The 27,558-nt window shown below is 44.4% G+C and overlaps 1 protein-coding gene across 1 annotated transcript in view; it reads right to left on the reverse strand.

The window, feature by feature from the left end:
* The window catches only part of CIT (citron rho-interacting serine/threonine kinase), a 161,363-nt gene that overhangs the window by 64,731 nt on the left and 69,074 nt on the right, over positions 1-27,558 (reverse strand). The window contains 11 exon segments of the mRNA XM_027576638.2: positions 2,812-2,907; positions 6,244-6,369; positions 8,161-8,301; positions 10,913-10,966; positions 11,700-11,750; positions 12,016-12,186; positions 17,424-17,453; positions 17,455-17,544; positions 18,881-18,906; positions 18,909-19,023; positions 19,931-20,036. Of these exon segments, the coding sequence (XP_027432439.2) occupies positions 2,812-2,907; positions 6,244-6,369; positions 8,161-8,301; positions 10,913-10,966; positions 11,700-11,750; positions 12,016-12,186; positions 17,424-17,453; positions 17,455-17,544; positions 18,881-18,906; positions 18,909-19,023; positions 19,931-20,036 (1,006 nt within the window).

A 27,558-nucleotide genomic window follows, 5' to 3' on the forward strand; every position in this document is an offset into this window, starting at 1 on the left:
GAAGAAAACAGGTCTTACCATAACATTCCCTAGGATCTATAAAACAAAGTTCTTTCCATCTAGAAGGCTACGGAGACCACACAGTACCCGGACCAGGTATGCTCCTCTGTATGGGGTGCTAAGGCAACGAAACACATTTTCAGGGTGACTCATGCTCAAAATAAAACCTCAACTTTGGGCCATGATGGAGACCAGTAAGAGGGAGAGAGGAACAGGCCTCTATCAAAAATGCACACACCTCGACTTTGATAGGGTTCAACTGGCAGAAGGACGAACAAGAAAAGAGATGCATGGGAAGGAAGCAAGGAACTTGAAATGAAAGAACCACTATAGACATTTATATCAATTTAAGACAGAACACAGCTTTCAGACAGGAAAGTCAATATACTCACCCAAATTACAGAATTAATTTTATGAATGGCTATTTTCATCGTGCAAAGGTGTCAGTGGACTACTGCATACATTCTCATAATGTTCTGGAAGTTGGTTTATTCCAAAGATAAAAATTGGGAAGTCAGTAAGAAATCAGATCAAAAGGACTGGTATATAAAGTTTAAAATACACTGAGTAGGGGGGGTCACACTACAACACTTTGAAGTCACTTCTGAGTTATTTTTCTGTAATTTTCCTTCATGAAGAATAACCAAAGGTAACACCAGGGGTTAAACAAACAAACAAAAAATGAAGGTACCAGGGTGAGGAGAGGATGATGTTGCTGTGCTGTGTGGGCATATCCAGGTTTGGTTCTCCAAAAAAGGAACAGAAAATACCAACAAAATCCATTAACAGGATCATCACAAAAATTAAAAGCCTCTTCACTGTCTGATTTGGAAGGGGAAGATAATATTTAGGATGTAATGACCAATGTCTGATTCTCAGGAACACAAGAACTGAGTTAAAGGCCTGGTGCAAAGTCATAATGAAAATGTGACGTGATTTTAAAAGGAAATAGATAAGCTGGCATTTTTTCTGATTGCAGAATTTATTAATAATAACTGAACTGAAATAATAATTTTAATAATCAAAATAATAATTGAATTTAGTATTTTATACATTGGGCTAGATTATTTAGGCCAGCTCTTCTATGGGAAATGATTTAAAACGCTAGATAAAATATAGAAAACACTGTCCCAAAAACTGGCAAGAGACTAAGAAATTAGAGACTAAAATTCTAAGTGACAGCAGAAACCTAGAGAGTTAAGATGGGCACAAAGCTGTTTTTAACTTGAGGCATTTGCTGAACCAAATAAACTTGAACTTCATTTTTAATAGCCACAAAGGGTAAGAAGACAGAAAAGTCTAAGCCCAGGGCCACCCCCGAAGGGAGTACACATTTCCATTCAATGCCTCAAAGAATTCCCATTAATAATTTTCTAAGGAAAATGAGCAGCTGACCAAGCACACAAGAAGACAGGCACCGTGAGCGGCGCCTGGGTGGCTCAGTCAGTTATGCCTCTGCCTTCGGCTCAGGTCATGATCCCAGGGTCCTAGGATCGAGCCCTGCGTCAGGGTCCCTGCTCAGTGGAGAGCCCGCTTCTCCCTCTCCCTCTGCCTGCAGCTCTGCCTACTTGTGCTCTCTATCTCACTGTCAAATAAATAAATAAAACCTTATTAAAAAAAGAAGAAGAAGACAGGCACTGTGAAAAACAACAAAGAGAAACAACAGAGCAGAAACAGACCTTCAGATACATCAGATACTGGAATTATCAGATAAAGAACATAAAACAACTATGCTAATGTGTTTAAAGAAATAAAAGACAAGCTTAAAAACCAATGCAGGAAATAGAAAATTATTGTCTTAAATAATCTACTAAACTTGGGAAGGAGCCAAATAAAATGTCTAGAAACCAAAAATACAGTAACTGAAATTTAAAACTCACTGGGTGGGTTTAACAGCAGATTTGACAGGTAAGAATTAGTAAAGTGGAAAATCAGCCAGAACTTACCCCAATGTGCTTCGAGAGATAAAGAAATGGAAAATATGAAAAAAGTCACCCATGATGCCTACTCAAACCCTCAAAAAGGAAGAAGGAAGGAGAAGGGACAATATTTGAGACATACTGACCAATAATTTTCCAGAATTGATAAAAGATAGCAATATATTTTAAAGTCCTGTATATTTCGAGCAAGATAAAATAATCAATCTGCATTTAGATACATCATAGTAAAACTATAGAAAATTAAAGACTGAGCAAAATTTTAAAAGCAGCCAAACAAAAAAGAGCAATGATTTTCAAAGAAAGCAACAGTTAGACCGACAGCAGACTTCTCATTAGCAATAATGAAAGTCAAAAGACAATGGAGTGATCCCTTCAAAGGGTGTCATAACAAATAACTGTCAACCCAAAATTCTATCGCCAGGCAGAACACCTTTGAAGAATGAGTGTGAAATAAAGACACTTTCAGACACACGGGACCGGGACCTTGTCACCAGCAGGTCTTCGCTAAGGAAAGTCCTCAGGGATATACTTTAAACAAAAGGAAAATGTTCAGGTCTGAGATGCAGGAAGGAAATTAAAGCAATGAATGGTGAGTCTTTGGCTAAATCTAAGTCATCACAGACTGAATGACAGTGGGGTGAAAAATACATTAAAGACAGAACTGAGATTAATAATTAAAAAAATATATATATTTTTTTTAACATCCCTCACATGTGTTAACACCCCAAAACCTCCCACCATGGCCTGAGGACAGCATTTACCCCATACAGGCCTTGGGTCTAGCAAGAAGGAGCCCAAAGTGCCCAGGAAGAGAGAGAAGCTAGGTCATGCCAGAGGAAGAATGCTGGGGAAGATCAGAAAGTGTGTTTACTTTAATTTTTTCCTCGTAGTGCTGTTCTTTCTGTTTCAGGTGCACCTCTAGGTGCTGGGCTGAGACCTGGGCCTCACGGTGCTTCTCCTCCAGCTCCTGGACACAAAGGAAGAGACAGTCAGGTGTGCAAAGGGAAAGACAGAGCTCAGGTGTGTTAGACATTCACGGGAAACATGACTTTGGCACAGGCACCACAAGCAACAGGCACATGTTCCTTCATGACTAGCCCTAAGGCTCTTGGGAAGGAAACCACCACCGATCCTTGGCCCTGGGGTTTCCGGGTCCAAGTATTCATACACATACACACACAGCTGGTGGGCTGGGATCAGAACACTGTCAGTGTGACAGGTCAAACAAAGGCAGCTCTTCATCTGTGCACAGAGAAAGGACAGTCACAAGGCAACATTTAAAATTTTAGTGCAGCACAAAGCCCCTGCCCACTGCCTTGAGCCTCAGGCCATTTTCACTGTCATAACAGCCTTAAATGAAAAGAAGTAATTTTAATTTCTTTTAAATTTCAAGTTATTTTATTATGATAAAAAAATATTGTGTGTTTTCCTGATTATCAACAGGACTGCTCACCCTAGCTACGGAAAGAAAGGTAATGTTACAATTCAAACACTTTGAGGTTTGAATGATTTTTGTTTTAACTGATTGGTGTATAGAGAATGTGAGTATCTGGGGATGTTCATATGATACCATGTTTATAGGCTACAATGCTAATGGGAACAAAGTAGAACATAAAATACACTGATAATAATGACCCACATATGTATGCCTATATATTAAAGATGGGAAGAGAATTTGGAGTGATATAAATAGTTCAGACTTAACATTCCCTTCATTCTAAGATTTCTGCTTTTAAACAAAATCATTATTCATTTGAAAATTATACCAATTCATTTGCCAATGTATTATAAACTGATCTTATAAAAGGCAGCATTCAATCCACTGAAACATCCTCTAAATGCAGATCTCTGCATCCACATTAGTTCTTAGGAATCTGGACCCATTAGTTAATTACTAATATCAAAAGTCATTACCCCAAGTTTTCATCTCTTCACAGTTATGAAATTTTTCCTTAAAGTGGAAATAATTACGAGAATTTTGAAGAATGAGGAAATTATACAGGATATGTCCTTAAAATGGGGGGGGGAAATAGTTTCAGATTCACATGCACATAAAATGTTACTGATTAAGCTTTTGAAATTCTAAAGCCTACAAGCATTGACTTTGCTTTGGGGGCCAGTAAAGTGTTCAATTTTAAGACCAGGTGCATAAGATCTATTGCCATCTAAAAGATGTGATCTTGAAAAGTTGAATGTAAACAGGATTTTAATTAATAAAAACATACTTTAAGGGCTTTATGTGCACTAAAGGATCTCCTGCAATGACTTCTTTCATTAAAGCAAAAGACTTTGCTATAATGAGAACCTCAATTACCTGTTTTAAAAAGGTCTTATCAGAATAGCAAATATTTTAAAGCAAATGACATTTGGGGATCTGTTTCCAAGCATCATCATTATATGGCAGTAGTAAGGACCCCCTCTGCCCATGTCCTGGGTACTTCACAGTTTCTTGAGCAAAAGGCACTTTACAATAAATAAAGTCACAACCACAAAGGTAGTCAGGCAGGTGGCAAGATACTCTCAAACAAAGAAATCTGTTTACTTTTTACGTTAGAAATCGCTTGACAATCATCTTGTCTGAGTTTCGGTCCTCCTAAGAGAGCACAGGAATGGAAAGCAGAGTCTAAAAACAGGTCAAAAACTCAGATCCCTGAACCTGAAGACTTGAAAACCCGATTTCTGGTCTATATGTGAATGGGAGTTTACAACACAGAATCCCAAGAAGGTAGAACTCTCTACTCCTACATTTTAATTGCAAGTGAATCTTTGGAAAAGCAGATATTCTAAATCTGACTTCTTTGTGGTTTGGCATTTTTTGTTGTTGTTGTCATTTTTGTAAAATGTTATCTTTTCTCTATGTACTGGATCAAACTCTTCAGTCCTGTTATGCAAACACTGTTGTTCGCTGCTACATTTCCAGCTCCTAGAACAGTGCTTGGCACATAGTAGAAGCTCATTAAATATTTGTTGAATGAATGAATGAACACATCACCATTAAACAGAGAAACACTTTGCAACCACAGGAGACTTAACCACTTTGTTTGCACCAAGCAAGGGACAGCGGTGGTGGGATCTCGGTAGGATCTAATTTTACTCACGATAAAATTCACACACTTGACACTCGCCAAGAGAAACTTTGATGATGGAACAAGAGAACAGAAAGGGTAGACTAACAGTCACGTTTGCCTTTGTGTGCAGACGTATATACGAAGACTGTGTGTTAAAGCAAAACAGTTCAACCAATTTCTCTTTCACCTGTTCGCTCAAGAGCATCCATATCTTCATGAATATATGCAAACATAGACAGGTAAAGTTTTGAAGGGTTTGGGGGGTTTTTTTTGGTTTTGGTATTAACGATAGGCCTATAAATTGGCCATTCTTGAGTTCATATAGTTGCGGGTGACCCACTTTCCAGAAGTGATGCAGACAGACACAGAGAGAGATGCACTGCCCTGCTCACCGCCTCGCCTCCTTATGGTGGAAAGGAACAGTCGACCACTCCAGGGTCTCTCCTAGGGGCAGAGTGGAGGGGGCTATGAACAGATTCCGTGTCAACGCTAAGACTCCCAAACGTGGCACACGTTCCTGGCTTTGGGACCGAGATCCAAGGACAGTCCTTTAAAAGTTCACCTGCCTGGGACAAAACCTCACCACGTCTGCAAGTAGCACCCGAGCCGGCCTTCCTTGATGAAGTTAATTTGGTCACCAGAGCCGAAAACAGAATCATGATGGTTTACAAACCTAAAAAAAGACCTGCTACATCTAAGGAATTAAGGGGGAAAAATAATACTAATAACCAACTGTAGCAGAGAGAGTGAGTGGGTGAACGCAGATCTATGACAAATACTACTCTGCGAAAAACAACCCTGCATGACTAATTTCTTTCTTCTCCAAAAGCACAAATCTGGGTTTTGATTTTAAGGGTCTAAATCCCCACTGTTTTGCCAATTGCCATTGCAAAGTTAACAGCCACACAAAACTCTGCTGACAGAAGTACGTCAGTGCTCCTGTAAAACGTATCGGAAACGACAGAGGATGCACGTTCATGTTTTAAAATGTCAGGCGGTAGCAAACAGAGCGGAAAAAATAGTATTTACGGATCTGTTACCGGTGCCGAGACGTCCAACATTTGGTTATTCGTGCTATCCTAGCATGGGGGCAGACACTGAAGCCACTTCTCTCCATTCGCCTACTCGGTGACACCTCCCCTGGGTGACGGCGTTCCGTTCCTCTTTTCGCCCCCTTCCCTCTGCGACCTCTAACCTGTTGTCTTTTTAACTTTCCAGCCTTTGTTCCTGCTCACCAGAATTTTATCAGCCATCTGCTGGATCTGTTGGGATTTTGTCTGGATGTCATCCTTCAGTCTGTTTTCTCTACGCTCCATGGTCTCTAGCCTCTTTACCTTGTTCTCCAGAGAATGGCGGCGTTCCTGTAGATCAGGAATCAATCAGAGAGTTTTAATGGAGTAACTGCTACGGGCATAGCGCCTGCATAGCGCCTGCACCGAGGGAGAGCGCCCTCGAGAAGCATACGCGCAAGGCAGGAAGAGAAGTTTCAGGCACCCGAAGCAACGGTGAGGAAAAGAAGATTCTAGAATCCAAGTACTTGGTTGTGTTGGGTTATAAGAGTGCATTCATTCATTCAAATATTTACCAAGCACCTACTATCTGCAAAGTATCACACTAGGCATCAGGGAAAATATGGAGAGGAAGCCGACAGAATTCCTGCCCTTGGAAAAGATAAGACAAACACAAAGAAACATAATGTAGGTTAAGACGGGGGAGGCTGCAGGCAGGAGAGAGGCCTTTTCACTGAACGAGCTCAGAGGAGAAGTCACAGAGATGCGAGCTTTGGACGGTGCTGGGATACCCAGGCTGGAGTGGGGAGAGCGGGAGGGGAGGGTGGAGGGCCCTTCAGATGAAGGCAGATGCATTAGCACAAATATGGAGTGGGGAGGGAGCCGGTGAGGGCCCAGGTGAAGCCTCCAGCAGCTACAGCATAAGATGCGTTAGGGGACAGAGTAGCAGAGAAGGTAGAAGGGAGCACTAGTGAGTCGAACGGCTCAGTTTCATGTACCAAGTTCAGGGGTGCACGTAGGACACAGGGAAGCTTTGAAAGCTCTGGGATGGGCCAGGGGGTGCTGATGAGCCTTGTGTTGAGGCCCGTGAGTCTTACATTGAATGAGCCAATGGGGGAGGAAGGGAAGACGGAAAGTGGAGGGCCCTGAAATGACTAAATGTGCTCAACTAAGGGGAAGAAGGACTGGACCGTGAGGAGGCCCACAGAAATGGCAAGCAGGGGTGAACGGGGGAGACAGCGGGGCTGAATTTATAGGACTGAGCGGCTCACTGAATGGCAGGGAGCGAGGAGAACAGACGACGTCAAGGTTTCAAGCCTGGGGTGACCAGATGAGTGACGCCCTGACTGGCATGAGGAGATTAAGAAGGTAGCCCCGCTCATGAGGGAAGATACGGAGTTCATTCTAGATGTGATGCACCAGCCGGGACCGGGGCAGGGGAAAGCAGAGAGCCTGGGGCGGGGGGGGAGGAGGGGGGCGGGGGGGTCAACTACAATCTATTTATTCTCTGGGACAATCACCAAGGCGGCAGGGGAGGTGGAGGGGAGTAAGGGGAAAGTATTACTTTTGATTCTCCGTTCTTCAGTACTGTTCAAGTTTTTTACAACAAGAAGACACTCATGTGTTTCCTGTATAGTTATATCAAATATTTCAGCAACAACAACAACAACAACAACAACAAAGAATTCGAGGGAGAGAAGAGGCCCAAAATACAGGCCCGGGGCGGGGGGGTATCAACACACAAGTAACAGCTGAAACCTTGAAAGGTAACGTTATTAACTCTGTGGAGAGGAGGCAAGGAAAAACAAGGGTGCGGAGAGAAGAAAAAGAGAAACTGAGGGAGAGCGTTGCAGTGCATCTACTGAAACATAAATCTTCCCAGGTTCGTGAGGCCAGAGGAAAAGGAACAGAAAGGCAACGCTCTTATCAGGACATCTTTCTACTTGAAGCTGCTGTGACCAGTCTTTTCTTCCCCTTTGGGGAAAACGTTGCCAAGCCTCTCAGGTTTCAAAGGGATTGGCAGAAGGGCCAGTGGTTCTGCAGTGTCTTCTCCTTGGCACGGCCCAAAGCTGGTTGGCTGCTCCTGGGCAGCCACGCCAGGACCCGGGCTCAGTCCACCGCGGGCTGAGGACCCCTGCTCACCTCGGCCTCCACCAGCTTCTTTTTTATGCCTTCAGAGGAGTCCTCCCGGTTCTGCAGCTTCTCCAGCTCACGTTCGGCTCGCTCCTTTGCCTGGCGGATATTCTGCAGCAGTTCGGTGGCCTCTGTGCTGGCTTTTACAGCCTATCCGGGGAGAAGGTACAGGAGACAGATGGCCAAAGTGATTCACATAAAAAGATAGTGACTGTCTCCTCAACGGGGAAAAGTCAGGCAATACTAACTATATACGTACCAGATCCATTTTCAAAACCCATTAACATTCACTTTATTCTGCATTTCCTCTCCACTAAAGTGCACTTATATATATATTTTAACATCACTGAATTTGGAATGCATCTTACAGTTAAAACGGACAGCAATTTTTCCTTCTTGGGGGTGCACAGATACATTGTATCTGATAATCATTAGTATCTTAGATTCAATGCAACATAGCAAATGCAAACAGAAAGGCCTAGCAGTACTTACCTACCCAGGTGTGAATGTGTTTACCCTCAGTTTCTTCTTATTTAATTATCTCATTTGTTCATTTTCCTACAGGGAATCTGTACTACTTTTATTTAAAAAAGGATAAAAACTGTAAGCTTTTCTTCAACCTATCAAAGCCTACAACAACCATAGAGTTCCCCAGTAATTCACAAATCCGTGCTTAAAAAGAAAAAAAAAAACAGCTATACCTTTTGAAGTTAATTTTCACTTGGGTCTTAACTACACTGCAACTCATAGCATCATAGCAAAGATCTGAGGGTTAGAAACCAACAATGTCACACTTATTTGCTTTGAATTACAATTTTTAAGAAGTCAAAACTTCAAGAAAACTTCATCTTTGAGACCAGCACTGTCCAACACAGGAGCCACTGGCGACAGGTGGCCCTTGAGCACTTGCAATGTGGCTGGTGTGGCCGGAAAATTAATTTTTAATGTAACTTATGTTTGACTCATTTAAAAACTGAAACACTGTAAATGTTTTACTATTGATACACGCTGCAATATTTTGGCTCTATCAGGATTAAATAAACTGTATCATTCAAATAACTTCACCTGTTTCTTTTTGCCTGTTTAAGGTGGCTACTAGAAGATTTAAAATTACACCAGTAGCTGACACTTGTGGCTTGCATCATACTTCCGCTGGAGAACACAGTTCTAGATAGAAACGTGAATCCTCAGACAAAGGTCTAGCTGAAAGAGGGCGGTAGAGGCTTTCATTAGTGATCTCCAGGATCGGTGAGACGGGAACGGATGAATGGATGAACAAAATGTGGTCTATCTACACAATGGAATATCACGCAGTCTTTAAAAAGAAGGAAACCCTGTCACACGCTACAACAACATGGATGAACCTCAAGGACGTTACGCTAAACGAAGTAAGCCAGTCATGAAAGAACAGATATTTTATGATGCTACTCATTTGAAGTCTCTAAAGTAGTCCAAATCACAGAAACAGAACATAGAAAGGTGGTTTACCAAGGGCTAGGGGGAGGAAGGAAGGAAAATTAGCAGGTCAAGAGTTTCAGTTTTGCCAGATGAAAAAGTTCTAGAGATCCACTGCGCAGAGATGTGAGTATACTTAACACTACCGAACTCTCTACTTAAAATGGTTAAGATGGTAGGGGTGCCTGGCCGGCTCAGTCGCTTAAGCAGCCGACTCTTGGCTTCAGCTCAGATCACAATCTCATGGGTTGTGAGATCAAGCCCCGAGTCAGGCTCCACGCTCCACGCTCAGCAGGAGTCTGCTTCAAGATTCTCTCCCTCTGCCCCTCCCCCAACTTGCACGCACAGCACAGACGCACACACTCTTTCTTTCTCAAATAAATAAATCTTTTTTTAAAAAATGGTTAAGATGGAGGGCGCCTGGATGGCTCAGTCATTAGGCGTCTGCCTTCGGTTCAGGTCATGATCCCAGGGTCCTGGGATCGAGTCCCGCATCGGGCTCCCTGCTCTGCGGGAAGCCTGCTTCTCCCTCTCCCACTCCCCCTGCTTGTGTTCCCTCTCTCGCTGTCTCTCTGTCAAATAAATAAATAAAATCTTTAAAAAAATAATAAAATAAAAATGGTTAAGATGGTAAATTTAATGTTATGCGTTTTTCACCGCAACTTTAAAACAACAACAACAAAAAAAGAGTAAATGAGAAGAGGCTCCATTAAACCAGGCCAAGAAACACATGGACATTCTTGCTGTGATGGGCATGTCTCAGAACCACATCCATTCTGGACCATGCATTAGCATTTCCAGCGTTCAGCCAAGGGGAGGGTCATTAGATCAACTGCACAGGATGCTATAAACCAAACCCACCCCCTCCCCCACCCAGAGATGACTCCCCAGCTCCCCCAGTCTTCCAATGGGCAGGAAGGCTGCCCACGGTTTCTCACTGAAAGCCATCTGGGTCATGAACAACCCCTGCTCCTCTTACAAATGTGCAAAACGGGGAGCCTGGCCCCCTGAAGGGAGAGAAGCTGGCCTCTTGGCCTCTTGGGTTCCTGTCATAGTATAATTAGAACTTTTACTTGAGAGTCTCACGCAGCTTGAGTTTTTAAAAATAAACACTGCTGACATGTCTCAAAAGGAAAAACTGTCTTCAGAACTCTGATATTTTCAGGTAATAGCTCACTCGCCCTTCATTTTCCTCGGTGCTGGCTGACTAATTCTGTCTCTTTCATCTTCTGGGTTCCAGGACAAGGCAAAGAAAAGTATTTGGAAATGAAGGGTAAGTTGCCAAAAAAAATCACCTCGGGCTTACCTTTTCCAGCTTCTCTTGGAGCTCCTGAATTTTGAGCTGTTGCTCAGCATTGATCTATAATTAAAATCCCAGGAAATAAAGCAAAACGTAAATTGGCATGAATGTCTTGCTACACTTAGTGCAGTGCTATTGTCTGAAGGTTTCTGTGGGGTCTTTTTGTTCTGTTTTCCAGCCCCTACTAATGGAGAGGAAGAACAGAGGCCTATCAGAGAAGTCTTTGAATGTCCCAATGAAAACCTCCATGCTACTTCCCTAGAACCAGCAACACACAAATGGCAAGAGAATCATAGTTACCCAGTGCCTTAAGACTATAGAAGTTTTCACCTATATTTTACTAGGTGTCTTGGTTTGTATGTTACTGTGATCAGGCATGATAAAAAATGAGGTGTTTTTTATCCCTTTTAGAACCACAGCTAAAGCTAAATGTGGTTGCCCAGAGATTGACCATCAAAATAAACCTGGAATAGAGTTCTCTACCCATTGCAAGAGAATTCTTAACCAATGACGAGCCATGGAGAATAACATTTAAAAGATTCTCAGGGCACGTGGGTGGCTCAGTAAGTTAGTGTCCAACTCTTGACTGTGGCTCGTGATCTCAGGGTTATGAGATCGAGCCCTGTGTTGGGCTCCACACTCAGTGTGTCTGCCTGTCCCTCCCCCTCTGCTCCTCTACCCCACCCCACCCCACCCCCACATGTGTGAGCTCTCTCTCTCCAATAAATAAAATCTTAAAAAAATTTTTTACAGATTATCTACCAAAAATAGCAATACCAATAGTGGAAAATACCTTCTCCAGTTTGGAATATTCTCCCACTTCAGGCTTCCCTTGATCCTTAGCCTGTAAGTTAAGAGATAAAACATATTGGAAAATCTCAAGCACCTAAAAGTCTTACAGAGACTACCATACTTTCTTGGTCTCTACGGCCAGATGATGATGATGATGATGATAACTAGGTTATCTTCTATAAAAAAAGACCAGGAGCTTGGCAGAATATTCCATTATTCCCCAAAAATACACTCACAAAGCTAGTATTCCCTTTATTCTTACTAAGATCATCCAGGAGTCTACCCCAAAAACAGCCTTCTGGCAGGTGGCTGGCTACCTTCATTAGTTTATGCTGACATTCTGTCGCTTTCCGCTTGAACTCTTCAGCAGCGAGCCGAGACTCTCTCAACTCCGATTCATAGAGATCACTCCGTCTCCTTGCTGAAACAAGGTCCTCTTCTAACTGATTCATCATCAACCTCATTTCTTCCACTTGAGCCTGGTACTCCTAAAGGGCAGGCAAGGGAAGAAAGGTAAACTTTAGAACCCCTAAAAGGAAAGACAGGCATTGAAGACAGAAGACCATGGACCACGGAGGGAAGACGCACGTTGGAAGACAGATCGGCAGGGAACAGTCCTAGAGAAAAGATGGATCAAAATGGGCAGAAGGGAGAGGTGTAGGGAGGGCGAGGAGGGAGATAAGAATATTAAGTCTTTATCTTAATGTAGGTAGGGGCACCTGGTTAGTTCAGTTGGTTGAGTGTCCAACTCTTGGTTTCAACTCAGGTTATCATCTCAGGGTTGTGAGATCAAGCCCCGAGTCGGGCTCCACACTCAGCATGGCATCTGCTTGGGATTCTCTCCCTTTCTCTCCCTCACCCTCCATCCCTCCCCTCACGTGCTCTCTCGCTCTCTCTCTCTCAAATAAAAATCTTTAAACTGTTTTAATGTAGATCGTGTATCATTAGTAACACCATTTGGAACATGAGTGCCTATATAAGATCATTTGAGCAAATAATACCACACAAGTAGCACAGAACCTCAAGGCATTTGCAACACTGGAGAGCTGAAAGGAATGTTCTTTAAACAACCAGGATAAACTGCTTACATGTAGCTTTCTTCCAAGGGTAATCATTTATATAGATTTGTCCTTTAGAAGTCATGTGCTCCTAACACAATTAGATATGGTACTAGTTTTAAAATTAACCTTTGAGACGGCACAAGGAGGTAATTGGAAATCTCGGTAGAAAGAATCTTGGAAGGTGAAACTCATCATGTCGGTTTCTCACCATTAATTTCTCTGGGCCCAAAACTGAATGATGAACTTAACATTGCTCTTGAAATGCAAGTCACCCTGAGATTTGGAAGAGTCAGAAACACTGGCTCTAGTCAAAATAACTTGTGAGCAAAACTCCGGAGAAAGAATTATCTTGTTCCTTCGAGCAAACCTTTAAAGTGATCCAAACAGCCTGACCTTTTCCAAAATGAATTTCTAAAATCAAAACAGAACATTTGAATCGGTTTTTCAAAATTGGATTTACCAGGAGAAATGGGCAATGATTTTGAAAACTTTGGGGCAAAGTATGAAAATATTCTGTCAGCAATATCAAAGCTTATGCATATAGGGATTATGAATGAGCATGTATCCAATCCAAGGTGACTTGGGGGGGGGGAGGATATAAAGTGAAAAGAACAAGGAATTGAATCAAGACCATCTTTGATATTCACAATATACAGTGAACATCTCTAAGATCTGTTCTCCCAGGAAATCATTGAAGAGGTATCAATTAAGCAAGGACATGTTTTTAATCAGTAAAAACAATAATTGATTTTTTTTTTAAATAACAGGGTATAAAGCAAACCTTTCATCCCATTGTAGCAGGCAATTCCCCCAGATGCACACTAAAGCAGAGATGATATTCTTAAGAAAACTGGATAGTTTTCATGCAAGCACACCTCTCTGTATAATTGGGAAAGGAAAATAATGAGCCCAGAGTGGAGCACGGTCTCATTTCACTTCGCCCACCCTTAAACATACTATTTATTGAAGTCACTCCCAGAAGTCATGGGGCACCAGGCTGTCTGGGGGGTGCACACAAAGTGGCTGATGCTGGGTTACAGAACCAAAGGTCTTCACAACCCGCTCACAATTATCTGAACTGAGAGAGCGGAACATGAGCCAGATTGTGTGAAATGATACATCCTCGCATCCTTTACTTTCTAGGCCCCTTGGCCAGGGTTGCATTATGACTTTGGCGGTTCTGGGCACTGTGCCTCCCTGGACCCCCTCCTTCATTAAAAAAAAAAAAATGCATGAAAAATTATATTTTATGGGGTCCCTGGGTGTCTCAGTCAGTTAAGCGTCTGCCTTCGGCTCAGGGTCATGATCTCAGGGTCCTGGGATCGGTTCCCTGCTCAGTGGGGAGTCTGCTTCTCCCTCTGCCCCTCCCCACTGCTCATGCTAGTGCTCTCTCTCTCAAATAAATAAAATCTTTAAAAATATATATATTTTACAATGGCATTCATATAGAGACAAAAACATTAGTATTATCTACGAAAACAGTTTCTTTGACCTAAAAGCTCAATTTTTTCCCTCTGATTTAAAAAAAAAAAAAAGTAAACATTTTATGGGTCCCTAAAAGTACTGCTGGCCCTGCTCACAGGCACAAACACCAAGCTCTTAGAGAAACCAAAGAGCTGAGAGAAAATCTTGAGCATCTTTTATCCTCAAGCTCCTTTTTCTGTCTGGAACGTCTGTCGGCAGGAAGCGTAAGTAATTTTTGTGTTTTGTCAAGAGCAAGGACAGAGCGCTGTTCCTTCCCTTCAACGTTTCTCTTTCCTGAGCTGCCGGTGCTCAGGGGGAGGAAGGCAAGCAGCAGGCAACACCTCTATCAGGAATCTGAGCTCTTGGGGTGCCCAGCTTGCTACAAGCATCAGAAGGATTTCTACCTCATCTGTTGAGCTGCTGTTATTATGCTGCCTCTTTCAAGGAAATCCTACAAATCCAACAGCTAACCAAACCCCTGCTTCAGGAAAAATCGGAGAGAAGATAATCAGGTCTGTTTCCAAGGAGAGCGGAGAGACAGCGACTGTATCTTGGCATGGGATGGATTGTCAGTCAGTGTTGAGTGGGATCAGGAGAGGGAACCATGGACAACTTTCGAGGTCTGCCCTGAAGTCATCTGAATGGAGCCTCAGAGTTTTGTGGAAAGAAAGTAGCAGACATACACCTATTCAATCAGAAATCCCAAAACACCAATGCCTTCTGTGTTACTCAAACTTCCGTTCCCCTTCCTGAGGAAGGGGCGAGGGGCATCAGCAATCTCTAGTAATGGTACATGAATCAAGCTATCATGTGAGACTCTTAGGTGTTTTTATTGTAAACCAAATGCAAACACTCTATAGGGGGTGGCTAAGCAGAAGCAAAATGTTTAGAAAATTTAAAAATGAAGAGCTGTACAGAAATTAGCTTTTGAGAGAAAAAGTGGGGGGAATAAATGCCAAATCTGGGAGGAATCGACAAGCTGCAAACCAAACACTAGGAGTCCACTGAGAAGCAGGAAATGCTTTTTCCTGGGTTGCAGACATCCTGGTCTCACAAAATTCACTAAATGCCAATTTAATAAATCCATCTTCCAATGAGAAAGAAAATCTGAAGCTGAGAAGTTTTCTGCCCCCCCCCCCCGTGAAACTTTTAGCAGGCATTAAATCTAAAACTCCACATGTACGCCAACTGTGGCATGAATCATCAAAGACATCTCTTTGAACTCAACCATCAGCATGTACCTTTTCAAAATGTCCTGATAATTCAGTTTCTATGGAAGTCATGGCCACCAGCTGCTCCCTCTGGTGGCCAAATGCGGCTTTCATTTCCCCCAGCATGTCACCAAAAGCAAATCTCCAAAACACATTGAACTAACGGGAGAAAAGAATCCTGTCCCTTGAAACTTTTATGTTGATAAAAGGCGCAATGAGTCAACTGTCAGAGCAGATTTTTCAAACTCTACCTTCAAAATCTCTAAGATTAGTATCGGTTTTCAGAACAGATTGCCAACATTACCTTTGCAGGTTTATTTATAACATCTTGATCAAGCAAGAGGATATTAACTAATCACTTTAAAATAGTAAGGCGATACACAGATTGTGCCAACAAAAACCCCAAAACATTCATTTTTTCTTTAAAGAAAAGCTAATGGATCAATGATTTGCAGGAGCCTGTTGCATTACCACCCGGATGGCTAAGTCTGTGCTATCCAGAGACAAAATTGTTCATTCCCATCACTGCTTCCATTAGATTTTCTGAAATGAATGAGAGTTGCCTGGCAGCTGATAATTCAGCTCTCCCAATCGCTCACTGCCATCTCTTCATTAAAGTTTCTATTTACAGTTTCTTGAAAGGACCGAAAAATCCATGCTAAAAAGGAAACAATGAAGCAAAATAAAAATGAACCATCTAGAAAGAAAACCCTTTTAGAAAGGAAAAAAAAGAAAGAGAGTAAGTAGGCTTTTTAAACATCTTGATTCTCTTTTCTGAACACTCAGGGGATGGGCTTCTGCACTCAGATTTCCCGGGTTAATTCTGACGTGGCCTTCGCTGCTCAAGCTCTTCTTCTTTATCTTTATACAAGTAAAACTATGAAATTGGGGGCGCCTGGGTGGCTCAGTTTGGTTAAGCCTCTGCTTTCGGCTCAGGTCATGATCCCAGGGTCCTGGGACCGAGCCCCGCATCGGGCTCCCTGCTCCTCAGGGAGCCTGCTTTTCCCTCTCCCTCTGTTCCTCTCCTCATTTGTGCTCTCGCTCGCTCTCTCTCTCAAATAAATAAATAAAATCTTTAAGAAAGAAAGGAAAGAAAGAAAGAGGAGAGAGAGAGAGAGAGAGAGAGAGAAAGAAAGAAAGAAAGAAAGAAAGAAAGAAAGAAAGAAAGAAAGAAAGAAAGAAAGAAGAAAGAAAGAAAGAAAGAAAGAAAGAAAGAAAGAAAGAAAGAAAGAAAGAAAGAAAGAAAGAAAAGAAAGAAAGAAAGAAAAGAAAGAAAGAAAGAAAGAAAAGAAAAGAAAGAAGAAAGAAGAGAAAGAAGAGAAAGAAAGATAGATAGATAGATATCCTGGCTTCTCTCAAAAACTTAAAGTATATCTGAAAAGCTATAAAAATATTTTTTCTGATGGTCTAAAGCAGAGATTGGCAAACTTTTTCTGTAAAAAGCTAGATACCAAGTAATTTCTGCTTTGTAGGCATATGGTCTTTGTCACAACTACCCACCCCTGCCACCGTAGCATGACAAGCAGCCATGGACACTACATAAATGAATGGGCATGGCTGTGTTCCAATAAAACTTTATTTATGGATGCTGGAATTTGAATTCCATATAATTTTCACATGTCATGAATTATTCGTCTTCATTTTTTTTTTCCCCCAACCAGTTAAAAATGCAAAAGCCATTCTTAGCTCATGGCCATGAAAACAGGTGGTGAGCCAGATTTGCCCCACGGGCCACAGTTTGGCCACTTTTGTTCTAAACCTACACCTTTCAGTGAAAAAGAGTAGCCAGGATGGGCTGCAGACTTCAAAAGGAGCTAGAACAAGCGCTCTACCATTTATATAAATCATGGAGAATAAACAGTTTCCAAATGACCTACATACCTCTCTCTCTCTCTCCCCCCCCTAACCCCTTCCCTCTCTCTGCCCCTCCTGAAACACATCTCCCTGAAATTAGAGGTCTAGGTACCTGGACCTGAGCAGCACTCATACCTGCTCTTTGATTTCCTGGAGCTTCCGGCTTCTGCTCTCTGATATCATGGAGAAGCTGCAGTGCTTTGTCATCCTCCTGGGACACCTCCATCCGTGCTTGCTCCAAACTTCGCTTTAAGCTCTGAGGAAAGCAAAAATTTTAATAGGGATGCCCTGTGGTTCCTGCTCTGTTTGGAAAGATTCATTAAAGGGAGCTTGCAAGCTGCTTCGCAGACACCAAGATGGTTTCGGGTGACGGAGCAAAGTTGACAACTTCCAGTTGGTTGCTGGCTCCGGTTTTTTTCATCCTGTAAAACCCCTCGGTTCAAGAAACATCATCTCCACCGTGTGTCCTCACGGGTCCGGCCTGAAACTGCAAACTGGCATCACAAGCTGCCTTTTACCGCTGTCTACCTGTCCTGTCAGATACTTACTCGTGTGTTTGGGACTGAAAACCAACAAGATCCCTTAGCCTTTTGTTAACCGCCACTGGATGGCTAGGAAGTCTGTTCTGGTAATATCGGATATTAGAGGGCTCTCCAGGATAGATCCCTCTTTCAAAGTAGCAATGACTTCCTTCTTGCCTAATTGCCACTTAAGACCCCAAGGGTCTAATTCCACCTCCTGGCTTACGTTTCCTGGACACCTTTCTTCCGTAAGGTTCCCTCAGTGCTTCAGTGGCACTGAAAATACAGATCTGAAATACATGTCTGAATAACTTCACCCACCACTGAAAGGCAGCCAAATCTGGAATGGAAACATAGCAGTTATTCTTAATCAGCCACGTTCTATAGATTTCCTCTCCCTTGTGAAAAAAAAACTTGAAAAATGTGTGATTCAACTTCTGAAGACTGTTTAATTGGCCACAATAAAAAAAAACACCTGAATGAAAAATTTCAACGAGACAATGGGAGAAGACAGTCTACTCTTGTGAAGGAAAGGAAAAAAAAAAAAAGTCACATGGTAAATAATGACAGAGGGCCTGGGATTTTTGTTTTGTTTTGTTTTGTTTTGTTTTTTACAGGCTGAGTTTTCTCGTTGCCGCACTGGTTCTAAGCAATGGAAAACAGATCTCAGATTCAAAACACATGTTCCTGTGCTCATTTAGGAGTTGGGCTCTTGAGGCTGCTGGTGTGGGAGGGATACAGACCAGAGAGGCTGGGATGGGAGGCGCTCGGAGCCTTGGCCGCTCGCCGCAGCAATGACAAGGCCCCGGTCCAGGCTCCACAGCCTACCAGGGACTCCTGGAGCCCAGTCCTCACAGTTCTGGGACCTCCCACCTGGCTCAGGCTACCCTGCCAATCACACAGCTTGCCTTGGAACACTCCACTCTCTCCCTCTCTCCCTCTCTCTCTCTCTCTCTCTTTATACGCTCTGCCATAGGCTGTGATGTGCCTCATGAAGCCGTCATGAACAGATGAGACACACACAACAGGAAGTGCCGCCTCCGAGGGAAGGGGACTTTGGGGAAGGCTCACACTGCATTCTGTGATGTAGGTAGCAGGTCCTGCTCCAGGAGGGATCTCTGAGTCTCAGAGGCCTTCAGCTCCACCTCCTTCTGACTAAGCACAGCCTCCACCTCTGACACTCTCCGATGTAACCGGGTCATTTCCTGCTCCATCTGAAACAGACACATCGACAGGTTAAAAGGGCCCATGGAGGTTCGTTCGGAGCAATCAAATCTCAAGCAGCCTCCGAAACCACCTGGCTGGCACTAATTCGCCAAAGGTTGGGAAGGAAATACCATTGCTTCTTCGCCCGGGGAGTGCACAGTTCTTCGTAAGGACAGTCACCAATGCTAAGTCACTCCTCTCATCCAAGACTTCGGTTCACACTTGGTCACTTCTCTAGCCCCGTGAGCAAGGAAGCCACAATCACCATTTTTCACCTGTACGCTTTTTGGGTTTAGTTTGGTTTTTTGGCACATGTCACTTTAATTTTATCCCAAATCCATCTTGATCCCCCCCATCTCCTTGCAAAGATCTAGAGGACCAATCCAGGACAGGGCAAGGAGATATGTATTCGTCTGCACTCTTAGAGGAGTCCCAGGCAAGGAGTGGGTCTTAGGAGCTTCCAGAGAGCTGCCCCTGGGCAGGAACAGTGAGCGTTAAGAGACGTTGAGCATAGTCAACACAGTGGCCGCAGTTACATAAGCAGGAGGCTTAAAGGACTAAGAAGAGAGACTTCGCATCACTCAAAGCAGATGGGATGCATCTCGGCCACAGGTGAGGACCCACGCCACCTGCCGGAAGAAGCAGACATCTGGCTGGGTCATGCTGAGGAACGGGCCGTTTTTAAATCCAGGGCCTCCTCTGGTTAAGATTTAAAGGATTTACAGCAACGTCAAGGCCTGAATTCATCTCCCTCTGAGCTGCTGGAGGCGAGACTTCAGCGAGGGAGGGAGCGCCTCGCCCGCTCGGTATGGATCAGGTGGCTCAGCGCCAGCAGCGGCCCCAGGCGGATCCCTTGGCATAGACTGACGGGAGGATCCTGGAGCAAGGAGGGAGGCCGGCTGCGGAAATAAATACCTTGTGACACTTGTCCTGGGAGTCTTGCAGCTCTTTGCTTTTGATGAGAAGTTTCTTTTCCATGGAGCTAGTCTTGGCAGGGGAGTCCAGACTTGACACGACAGACCTAGATAAGAAGAAAGCCAGCGTCAAGGTGGCCAGCAGGTGGGTCTGAAAAGCGGCTTTCACAACCCATGGCAGAGATAACGGACCTGCCAGAGTTCTGTGGCCGTCCACAGAGCTGGCTCAAGAAGCTTCTGATGACATCAAGGCCATGAGGCAGAGAGGTGGACAGAAGCAAGAACTCTGGCAGACCTGGGTGTAAACTCAGTCGCTGTTGACCTGAGGCAACGATTCAGGCTCTCTGGGCCCTGGCTGCCATATCTGCGAGGTGGAATGATGAAGGGACGTCCCACAGAGGGGAGCATGAGCATTAGGTGCACGGCATTGTGCCTACACGGCTTCTTTCACTTACTCACGGAACAGATACGCACTGGGCACCTGCTCTGTTCCAAGTACTGGAACAGCTAAGAACAAGACAGACAGGGCCCCCACCTCCCAGAGCTGACTTCCGCAGATGGCAGACAGAATGCATCCCTGTAACAAAAAGTTACAGATGATGGCAAAGAAGGAAACAGGGTGCCATGGGTGTGAGAGAGGGAAATGGGTCAGGGGCTTGGTCTAAGCAAGGGTGATCAGGACGGGCCTCTCTGAGCAGTGACCTGAAGGATAAGAAGGTGCTGGCCATCCAAAGCTCTGCAAGGAAGCAAACCCCAGGGAAGGGGAATAAGATGCAAAGGCCCTGAGGCAAGAGTGAGCTAACAGAGCAAGTGCCTAACAAACATCATTAGTGACAATACTGATCAAATTACTGGTTCTTCCAGCCCCAAGCTAGCCAGTTTGGTTCTGTTTCCCTTTTATAAAAACAGCTAACACAGGGGCCTGGGTGGCTCAGTTGGTTAAGTGTTTGCCATCAGCTCAGGTCATGATCCCAGGGTCCTGGGATGGAGCCCAGCATCAGGCTCCCTGCTCAGCGGGGAGTCTGCTTCTCCCTCTCCCTCTGCTCCTCCCCACAACTCGTGTTCTTGCTCGCTCTGCTCGCTCTCTCACTTAAATAAAAAATCTTTTTTTTTAAGATTTTATTTATTTATGTGAGAGAGAGAGAGATCACAAGCAGGGGGGAGGGGCAGAGGGAGAACCTGAGCTGAAGGCAGACCCTTAACCAACTGAGCCACCCAGGCACCCGTCAAATAAAAAATCTTAAAAAAAAAAAAAAAAAGACCAAAAAAAAAATCCAGCTAATGCTTATTATGGGGGGCCAACTAAGTCCCCCACCCCCAACTCGTCCACGTCCTGATGCCTGGAACCTGTGAATCTGTTACTTGACATTGAGTCAGACTCAAAAGGGACTTTGCAGCTGGGACTAAGGTAAGAGTTCTGAGATGGGGAGATTATCTGGGCAGATCTAATGTTATCACAAGGGTCCCTGGGGAGACAGAAGTAGAGGAGGGGAGGGGATGTGAGAGCAGCAGTCAGGTCAGAGTCGGAGAAAGATTCGAAGACGCTACGCTGCTAGCTTTGAAGGTGGAGGAAGGGGCCCCAAGCCAAAGAATCTGGGCAGCCTCTAGAAGCTGCAAAAGGCAAGGAAACTGATTCTCTCCTAGAGGCTCCACAGAGCGCAGCCCTGTCTACACCCTGATTTCAGTCCAGGAAAACCCATCTTGGCTTCCCTGACCTCCAGAACTCTAAGGTGATACATTTCGTGCTGTTTTAAGCCACTTAGTTGTGGGCAACTTGTTACAGCAGCAACAGGAGACTGGTACGCTTCCTGAGCATGGACTACACACATGGCTCCTGTCTGAAGCTAGCTAGGTCTTAACTCTTTATTCTCTATCATTCTATGAGGCATTTTAGAGATGAGGAAGCTGCCGATTCATAATTGATCTCTGCTGGTCTCTACAGAGCTGGAGTTCAGGGACTGACAGGTGCACCTACAGAGTGCCCAGGACGGTATCATGAAAAGAATGGCAGCAGGACCTCCCAATACAGGGCTGGAAGGAGGCCCTCTCCACAGAAAGGAGGCGCTTACCCACACATGTTTATGTCACTTCACACACTCTGCCTCATCCCGAGAAGCAGTGAGTTCATGGTGGAGAGACACTTCTCACCCAGGGCATCTGCCCTCGGGGGCGGGGGCACCGTGGGGATGAACACTGGGGTGGGGGAAGGGCAGGGCCGGAGGAACAGCCGGCAGAGGTTCGTGTGCACAGAGGGGACATGTGATAGAGCCCACCGCCGCCCCACGTGCCCATCTTTGTTGCCTTGGGTAACATGGTTGCAGGAGCCGGTCATCAGTGAGCATCTCACTTCTTACCAGCCCATGAAATTCTGCTTTCTGATGCCCCAAACTACTTCCTGGCCTACAAGAGGTCCGTTTCCTGCAGCAACTCAGCCCTCCCTCCCTGGTCCAGTGGCAAGGGCTGGCACGGCAGGGCTGGTTTGCTGTACCCTGGTGACGGCTCCCTACATTCACACTGCAGTCAGCATCCAGAGGCATGTTGCTCTGTTCAAAATCTGACTCTGCCACTCGCGAGGCCTCGGTCTCCTCAATCTGTAAAATGGGGATAATTCTCAACCTCCTTCAAAGAGTTCTTGTGAGGGTTAAATGAATAAGCCGGATATTGACCTTGGCACAGCGCCTGGCACATTACGAGGGTTCAATAAATGTCAACCATTGCTATTATCACTGTCATTTCTATCATCACAACCCATGCAACGGTGTAAACAGCACATGCCTCACAGGCCTAGAACAGTTGCTTGGAATAGTAAAACTCGGGGGGCTAAAAGTGTTCTGTGCTATTATTCGCATTAAACCAAACATCGATTATTCACAGAAATGGGCAACAGGGATTGAAATCCAGAAACAAATCTTTTGGTATCACCTTTGGCAAAAAATTTTAATCAAGTTCTAGAGCTCTCACTAGCCTATTTTCTATCTAAAATCTAGCCAAAACCCACACACATACACACTTTTTCTTTTTAATCTGAGATGAAACGGGTTACTTGGCATGACCTTGGGTTGCCTTTGCTACTTCCTTTATTCCTGACTTCACTCTGGTGGTGGGTGGGCTAGAGAAGGAGACCCAAACCCCCCAAGGAGGGAGGGATGATCCATAGACGGGGTCCCCAGTCCTTTAGTAATCAGGAGGCACCCACATGTCACTAAGTTACACACTGACCTGGGTCAGGGATGATAGCAGAGGCCATAGCTCTTTGTGCCTGAACACAGAACCAGCCCCTTCTAGAAGAACGATTCAGGGGCGCGTGATGTTGGGGGTGGGAAGTGGCCCCAAAACTTGATAACACATGGAGGACAGGATCCAGCAGTGTTTACTGTTTAAAGTGTGCTGCTGTGGGTACAAAAGCTGATGGCTTATTAAAAAAAAAAAACGCATTTCTAGGTCACTCATTAATGAGGTCCAGAATCAAGGGGATATGCGCCCCCCACCCACCTGCACTCACGGGAGACCCTCAGACAGCCCTCCCCGTCACCTGGGATCAACTCCCTCTCTTTTGGTAGCCATGTTGATGCTTGACAAGTGTTCACTGTTTAGAAGTTCTAAGTACGGCAATTAAGAGCTCGTCAGAATAAAGGTGCTAAAGAAATCTTTTTTTTAGAATAAATAAAAATCACACCTAAAAAAAAAAAAGCTATGGTAAGAATGCTGGTACTGAACCCAGCTTGTACCTGAGGCTGGAGGAAAGGAGTGGGGATAAATGTCCTCACAGCTTTCTGGAACTTCCCTGGTCTTCAACCAGGCTGCACATTAGAATCACCTGGAAAGCTTTTATAACATACTGATGTAAGGCAGTGAAAATATTCCACGTGATACTATGATGGTGGATCCATGTCCTTACACATTTGTCAAAACCCATAATATGCACAACACTAACAGTAAACTCTAAGGTAAACATGGACTTTGGGTGATGATAACATTTCAGTGTAGGTTCATCAACTGTAACGAGAATACCCTCTTGGTGGGGGATGTTGATTATGGGGGAGGCTGTGTATATTTGGGGGTAAATGGGAAATCTCTGTACCTTTTGCTAATATTGCTGCGAACCTAAAACTGCTCTTAAAAATATAAAGTCTTAAAAAACAACAACAACAACAACAAAAACCTGATGTCCAGGGCCCAACTAGACCAATTAAACAGGGGACAGACTGGGAAGGGGGCCTGGGAGGTGCCATTTTATTAAGCTCTCAGGTGATTCTGATGTACAGAGAGGATTGAGAACCAGGATGCTAATTAGAAGAAAGCACCTGTGACTTCGGGTCTAGGCATTTAAAACTCACAGTATGACTGTCCCTAGCATTTGGCTCAAGGTGGTATTTTGGCCAGGCCATTTGGTACTGGTGCCTTTTGATCACTCCTTGAGTGGGGACACAATTTTGAAGTTCATCATGGTGGGCTATGAATTTCAAGACAATGTGCAGATTTCAGACAGTGATTAAAGACTTACCCCTATTTTTAATAAGTCAATATACCATTTCCATGAATTACTTCTGGAAGAGAAACACACTAGAGACAGGTATGGCTCAACATATTTGTATTCTATTTATTTTTCACGTAGACACCTAGTTAAGAAAGTCAGAATTCCTGTCCTCAAAGAAGTAGCAATGTAGGAGAGAGAAGAAATGCCGCTAACCTTTGTCATCAATAATAGCGTCCATTCACTAAGCACTTAACTACCCATCAGACACTAGATACTTTACAAGTTACGTCATTGAACTCATTCGACAACCCCATGAGGTGGGTATTGTTCTCACATGGCACTGAAGCTATGGGAATGGCTTACCCTATAGCCTCTCCATGCTCCCACCCCATTATGATGATGTGGGCACAGGTATGGGGCAGCAGAACTGGGTTTTGGTTCAAAATTGGGCTCTGCAACCCAATGGCCATTGGTTCAAATCCCGAGCCTTGGACAAACCCAAGAGAAGCAACCCAAGAACAGTGCTGCAGAGACCCAGCGGAGCGAGCTCACGGAAGAAAGGGAAATGGATCACTCAAGGGAAGTTAACTTCCATCCAGGACTGACTGAGGGCCATGCTGGGAGCGCAGCTCCAAGGCTGAGCCCAGGACAGCCCAGGCGCCCAAGAACATCCATTCCGGTCAGTCCACAGCCACCCCCAAAAACAGCTCAATGCACACACAAGAGCAACTCTTCCTCCCTCATTTGGCGACTTAGGGGGATAATTAAATAGGAAACAGTACAGACTTTAGAGGCCCAGGCTGGTTCATGCTCCGGGCTCGATGAGATGCAGTACAATGAGGATGCTAATAAAAGAACATGCAGCCTGCCCACACATTGCTTGCCTACTCCTCCTGGCCACATCTCTGATACACAGCGAGTTATACCCATGGAGAGAAAAGGCACTTCTGAGCAGCGGGTGCATGCAGCCAGCCGCCTACACATAGCAGCACGAAGCCAAGTTTGGGTTTTCCTCTTTTTCCCAGCTTCTATTTTCTAGAAAAATTTACTCTGAAATCAACATCTCTTCCTGATATACACATCTGCTTTATAATTACAGGGGCCCAAAGAGTATTAATAGAGGTGATGGTATATGACACATGGATGGAAGGTCGGGCTCGGTTGGTTCTGCTGCAGCAGAAAGAATATTTGCTTAAAATGTGTTAGATGTGACCTAAAAATTGCTTTCCATGTAACTTCAACATTTAAGTACAAATGATAAAATGCAATTTTCCCAGTGTCTGTAATCAACCACATGACTCAAAAAAATTCCTTAGTAAAGCTACCAAGAGAATGCTTCCTATCAAAAGAGAATACAATCTGTACGTCCATCCTCAAGAAAGCGTATGTGTTGAATACTGTCTCGTCGCTGCTATAATAAAGATCATGCTTAAGCATCAAGCCATCCATTTATTCCCTTAGGAAGAGGATCCTAAGACTGCAGAAGATGCCCCCAGAACACAGAGAACCCAGATCACAAATCACAGATATTCTCGAGATAACCAAGAATGGATACTTGAGTCTAAACCCAGGGAATCAAAATTAGCTCAGCTGAGGGCCCTACCTTAATTGTGGCCAATGGCACTAAAAATACATGCAACTGCAAGATGTAATATGGTGCAAAAAATAAAACACTCATCAGCATTCTGTTCCAAAAATATATTGGCTTTTAAGATTGAGCATTCTGAAATTTATGAACTAACTTTATAAGCCCATTTAAAAATACACGAGTGGTGTCCATCATGAACACTTGGAAATATTAAAAAGACAGCTCTACTAAAGTTTCAGAGTCTAGCTAGCTTTGGGGCACCCTTACCTACCCATACACATCATATATTCTCTCTCCTTCTCTCTCACACACACAGCAGTGGTCTCCAGCTGAATCCAGAGCATTTGCTTTGGAATGATTAATACGTAACTCAAGAAGCATTTATTTAAAAGCACATTATTAATGAAAGTGTAGCTACTGTGGAATTTACTCATACAGTCCCCACCTCTAAGCCAGTGCCTTGCTCTGCGGGTTAACGCCATACTTCCGCCTCCTACCTGGATGACTGCAGTGACCTAACTTATCTCGTTGAGTCCAGTTCTTGCTGCCTTTCCATCCACCACACACAGTCAGTGAGAACCACATGTACCACGTCCCTACTCAAAATCCAAACCTGAAGGCCCATGCTACCTGAAAACTCAGCTCCCCATGTACCCCTGAAGCTCTACCTACCCCACCAGGCTCTCTGCTCACTGGACACCCACAGGCTAAGTCCCAGACTCAGGGATCCATGTGGTCATTCCCCTCCCAGGTTCTTATTTCTTCATAGCCCTCACCATCATCTGAAAATCTCTTATTTATGAACTTATTTATCCTCTGTCTCCCCCAACAGAATGCTAGCTTCTTGAGGGCAGGGACTCTGTCTGGCTTGTTCAGTTATGCCACAAGGCCTAGAGCAGTATATCTGTGGAGTGAATGAATGGGTGAATGAATGGTATGCCAAATATTTCTAGTGCCCCAGGCAGCCTCAGTTTAAAGGTCACAGTGGACCTTCTGGGGGGCTGGGTGCACGGGAGCCTGGGAAGGGCGGAGGCAGAGGGAGAGAGAGAATCCCAAGCAGAAGTACGCTGAATCAATGCTGGCACGAGAAAGCTTTCTGGGCCTTGCCTGCAAGTTGCCCAGATACACTGGTTCTAGGACAGCAGTGTCATGATGCCACACACGCACTGTCCCCTCCCGGGGACACTCAAACACTAAGGGGTGGGTGGGAGTGCGTGACATCCAGGTTGGGCACAGCACATTTCCCCAGCACCAAGTTCCAGACCCCACTGGAACTAGATCTCACCAGAAGCCTCGAGCATGTTTTATGGAAGGAACCGGTTTAGCCAACACATCACGGACTCCATTCAGAGCAAAAAATTGGATGGAGATATTAGGACATCTGTCAGGCACCCCACGTGGAGCCTGATTCTCTCAATGGGCAGAAACTAGCAAGATGTCTTTATAAACTCAAGCAGGGACGAAGGGAGAATTGAAAGCATCCCTAGGCCCATTCTCACCCCAAAACAACAAGAATATGAAATGGACCCTCACTCTGCTCCAGGTGCTAATATCACATGCTCTG

The sequence above is a fragment of the Zalophus californianus genome, chromosome 14 (assembly GCF_009762305.2).
Source record: "Zalophus californianus isolate mZalCal1 chromosome 14, mZalCal1.pri.v2, whole genome shotgun sequence".
In the NCBI taxonomy this organism is placed as follows: domain Eukaryota; kingdom Metazoa; phylum Chordata; class Mammalia; order Carnivora; family Otariidae; genus Zalophus; species Zalophus californianus.